The 4,081-nt window shown below is 37.3% G+C and overlaps 1 protein-coding gene across 1 annotated transcript; it reads left to right on the top strand.

The window, feature by feature from the left end:
- Positions 1-1,266: 1,266 nt before the first annotated feature.
- Rnf7 (ring finger protein 7) lies at positions 1,267-3,344 on the top strand (the record flags this gene model as incomplete). The annotated part of the gene is given in 2 exon segments (XM_005407754.2): positions 1,267-1,314; positions 2,816-3,344. Coding segments are annotated over 2 exon segments (167 nt in total), but the record flags the coding sequence as incomplete, so codon positions are not given.
- Positions 3,345-4,081: the final 737 nt, after the last annotated feature.

Here is a 4,081-nt window from a genome sequence, read left to right as displayed (position 1 = left end):
CATGGACTGACCCTTCTTTACAGTGAGGGAGAAGAGGTTCATAGAGGTCTATAATTGGTCCAGACCAACAAAACTAAGAAATGCTGGTGAGGGGGTTTTACTGTAGGTCCGCGGGGCTCCCCGGCCCTTGCTGTCCCTGGCCCTTGTTTTTCCTCTGCATCTCACCAGTCTTCTTTTGGGTGACCTCAGCAGTGACCTGTTGGGAACATGCAACGTAATTTATTTTAAAGGTATTCACAAGTATCTTAGGGAACAAAGTAAGAAGTCACTTTTATGAATGGCTCAAGGAAAATTTCTTTGCCAATAAGTATGCATGACGCAAGAAAATTTGCTTATGAAAGATAATTTTTAATTTAATTTTTTATAAAGATTATACAGTCTCATAGTTAAAAATTTAAGAAGCTATATGGTGAAAACTCCTTTCCATTGTTTTTTGAGTATCCTTGAGTATATTCTTTATATGTAAGCAAATACCAACATCGAGGCATGGATTATTTACGGTGGTGTCTTGAAAATAAACTACCTCTAAAATTGATGCATATGAGTGAGGGTGCCTAGTGCACGTCTAGTAACTCATAAGATGGTGGAACATGCCGCATTTCCTCTCTAGTGGTTCTTTTCTAGTGGTGCCATTCTAGGCAACGTTTCGATAGAGCGTGTAAAAATAGTCATTACCCCTTGTGAAATTGTTGCTGGCCAGAAGTAAATTAATAAAAATGCCTTGTACTTTATTTATTCCCCTTTAGTTATTTTCAGATGAGAAATTAATAGTGTCTTAGTTCCTTTTCTCATTGCTGGACAAAATACCCTGCAGCAAAAGTTAAAGAAGGAAAGATTTATTTGACTCACAGTTTGTAGAAGTTTCAGTCCATTATCGCCTGGCTCCAAGGCAGGGTGGTGTGACTGATAGGCATTACAGAGGAGAAACAGTTCTTGGCAGGCCAAAGATAGCAAAAAGCAAGGGCCAACCATGGCTCTTTGTAGTTCTTCCAGTTTATCCAGGCCACTAGGGTGGGTAGCACTCACACCCTTAATCCTAGTGCCCCTTATACTAGCACTGCACCATGAAGATCCAACCACCTCTGAAAAAGCCCCACCTATGACTTCATGTGGCTTTAGGGGGACATCTAAACGCAAACCATAGGAACCGGTATGATTCTTTTATCTTTGTCTCTAACCCTCAGGGTTTTTATTTGACTTTGAAGTGTTTGGGTTTTTAAATTGCATCGAGCATCAGAATGAGAATTGTTATTTGTTTACTTTCAGATGCCTGTCTTAGATGTCAAGCTGAAAACAAACAAGAGGATTGTGTTGGTATGTTGTAATTTCTTTCTCTGGCTTTTTCAACTGAAAGTTTTTTCTCTCAGTGGGAATGTTTGAATTTGCAGTTAAGATTGACTTTATCAATACACAAAAATAAACTGTAAAGCAGTGATCCATTATTAATATAAAATGTGTTGGTTCTCAAAAGGCCTCAGTGGAAGGAATCTGCAAGCCCTTTCATTGCTATAAGAATTGGTTAACTATCCCAGATATGGCCACAGTAAAGATTTTAGCAATCAAAAAGAAATAATTACCATCTATTAAGAAAACTATAAAAAAAAACGAAAATTGTAAAATAAGTGATTTGTCAAAATATTGCTTAAATTTTTAATAAAGCACTGTGTTTTTCAGTACTCCTATGATACAGTCACTGAAGAAAAATTCTAAGTCTCAGGCATTTTTTAAAAGAATGTAGTTTGTGTGTTGAAATATTTTAAATACTTTATAATCCTGTGTCTTAGGCTAGTTACTTTAAATAGTTCAAAGGTTTTTGTGTCCTGTTCTTGAGGGTGATCATTTTTAGATTGCTTTTTACAGTGCCTGTAGATTTTTTGTGAGTAGTATGTTCCCTTTTTTTTTTTTTTCAGTTAGTCTTACTCTCTTGTCATATCACTCAGTGGGTCAGGCAAGGGACAAATGAAGTCCAGTTTGAAACTGTATTATTCCATATTGTGGATGATTTTCTTTGCTTTAAAGTTTTTCTTTCATGTTTCTCCCTTTAAAAGTATTCATTGGAGCCAGGTGTGGTGGCACATGCCTATAATCCTAGCACTCCAGGCTGAGGCAGAGGATCGATGTGAGTTCAAGGCTAGCCTGAAGTACAAAGTGAGACCCTGTCTCAAAAAAAAAAAAAAGAATATTAATTGGGAATTATGAAGACAGGGTCACTTTCTTTGATCACAGAAGGACACATCTCTCCCCAGCCAAAAATTTCATTGTTTGTCACTTGAGGAATTGTACTGCTTGTGGATGATTTAACAGAATTCATCACTTCTAGGAAATGGCTAACTAGATGTACAACTGATGTTTAGAAGCATGTTGTCCCTTTATAATCACCAAGTATGAATTGAAAACATTTAAAACTCATTATGTCCTGGTAAATAAAAAAGAAGAGGACATTTTTCCATAAAGGGAAGATCAAAAGATCACTTAGGCCAGTGTGCGTGGCTGAGAAGGTCTGGGATCTGAGAAGATTGAAGTGCTTTAATCTCCTAACTTCAAGAAGACAGCATGTGGAGTTATTTAGGAACTAGGGGTCACTGGATCACCCACAGATGCCCAAACAGATGGAAAGTCCTCCAAAAGTGACTTATCTCTGAAGTATAACTTTCACATGTAAGTTTATATATTTTTGTAGATAGAAAAAATATTTTGACAAAAGATTCATCCTTGTTCAACTTGATGACCTGTCACTCTTATTCGTAGTATAAAATAAGTTTTAAGTTTGAGCTTGGTGATTTCAATTGAAATCTCATGTCAACTTTTCTTCCAGTGGTCTGGGGAGAATGCAATCACTCCTTCCACAACTGCTGCATGTCCCTGTGGGTGAAGCAGAACAACCGCTGCCCTCTCTGCCAGCAGGACTGGGTGGTCCAGAGGATTGGCAAATGAGTGGCGGGAGCTTGCTTAGTGCTGTTCACAGCCCTGGTGGACGTTGCTGTCACGTGGCCAACGAAGGCGCAGGCCCTGCGGCAAGAAGGCGGTGGGTCTTGGTCCGTTGGGACAGTCCGAGGCATGATTTAGCATTTTGTCGGCCTAATTTTCAGGAATTCTCGACGATTAAGAAGATAATTTATTAAAGATAGTCTTTCCTACCTCTGTGGTGTGTGTCACATACACTGCTTAGAAGTGCTGTAAAAAGGAGAAAAGTCCAAATCAAATGACCCGTATAATCTACCTGTCACGATACAAAGGGCTGTAGAACAAGTTCCATTCACAGGAGAACGTTTTGCATGCTTACGGTTCATGAGATAAAAAGAGACCGTGTTATAGTAATAAATAAAGTGCAGTTTAAAATTCAATTCTTATCCTCAGTCTGTTGTTAATATTTATTTTTGGTGGGAAGAGGGGAGATTCCTTGATATCTTTATTTGATATATGAGAATTTTAACTTTGGACCAATGAACAGGGTAAATAAAATTTAACTATCAGGCATACGGGATTTTGATTGTTTTTAGAGGTACTCTCTTCTCTTTGTCTCATCAAGAAAATGTAGACTTGCGGGGGATGTAGCTCAGCGGCATAAGTACCTGCCTGGCAAGCACAAGGACCTGAGTTCGATTCCCAGTACCAAAAAAAAAAAGGAGGCTTAAAGTAAATTCATCTCACTGTTAAATCTTGAGTATTAAAGGACAGGTATTTTCTAGTTCTGGAAAGATCATATTGCATATTTTAGGCATAATATTAAGGGGGAAATGTTTACATGTAATATTGGATCAAACATTTTATCATGCAGTGCTTTCATAAATGGCTTACTCTTTCAATTATATTTATATGTACCACTTGAAACTTAATAATTTATCAAGTAAATACTTCCAGGTAATTTGAAAAGGGAAGTTTTATACTCCTTTATTTGGCAGTAAAACACGGTTTATTATCTGGGAATATGCAAAGTGAAAGAAAATAATTCTGTCAAATGTGTTCATATTCAGAGGAGGTCATTTCCTTATAAATTATGGACCATGAGATCATTTTAAATTCTTTTGTAATAGAGGCTACTGATAGACATTTAAAAGGCAGAAACTAAAATCTTCACATC

Source organism: Chinchilla lanigera, unplaced genomic scaffold (assembly GCF_000276665.1).
Source record: "Chinchilla lanigera isolate Chin_1 unplaced genomic scaffold, ChiLan1.0 scaffold00107, whole genome shotgun sequence".
NCBI lineage: Eukaryota > Metazoa > Chordata > Mammalia > Rodentia > Chinchillidae > Chinchilla > Chinchilla lanigera.
This window is presented reverse-complemented; position numbering and strand designations above follow the sequence as displayed.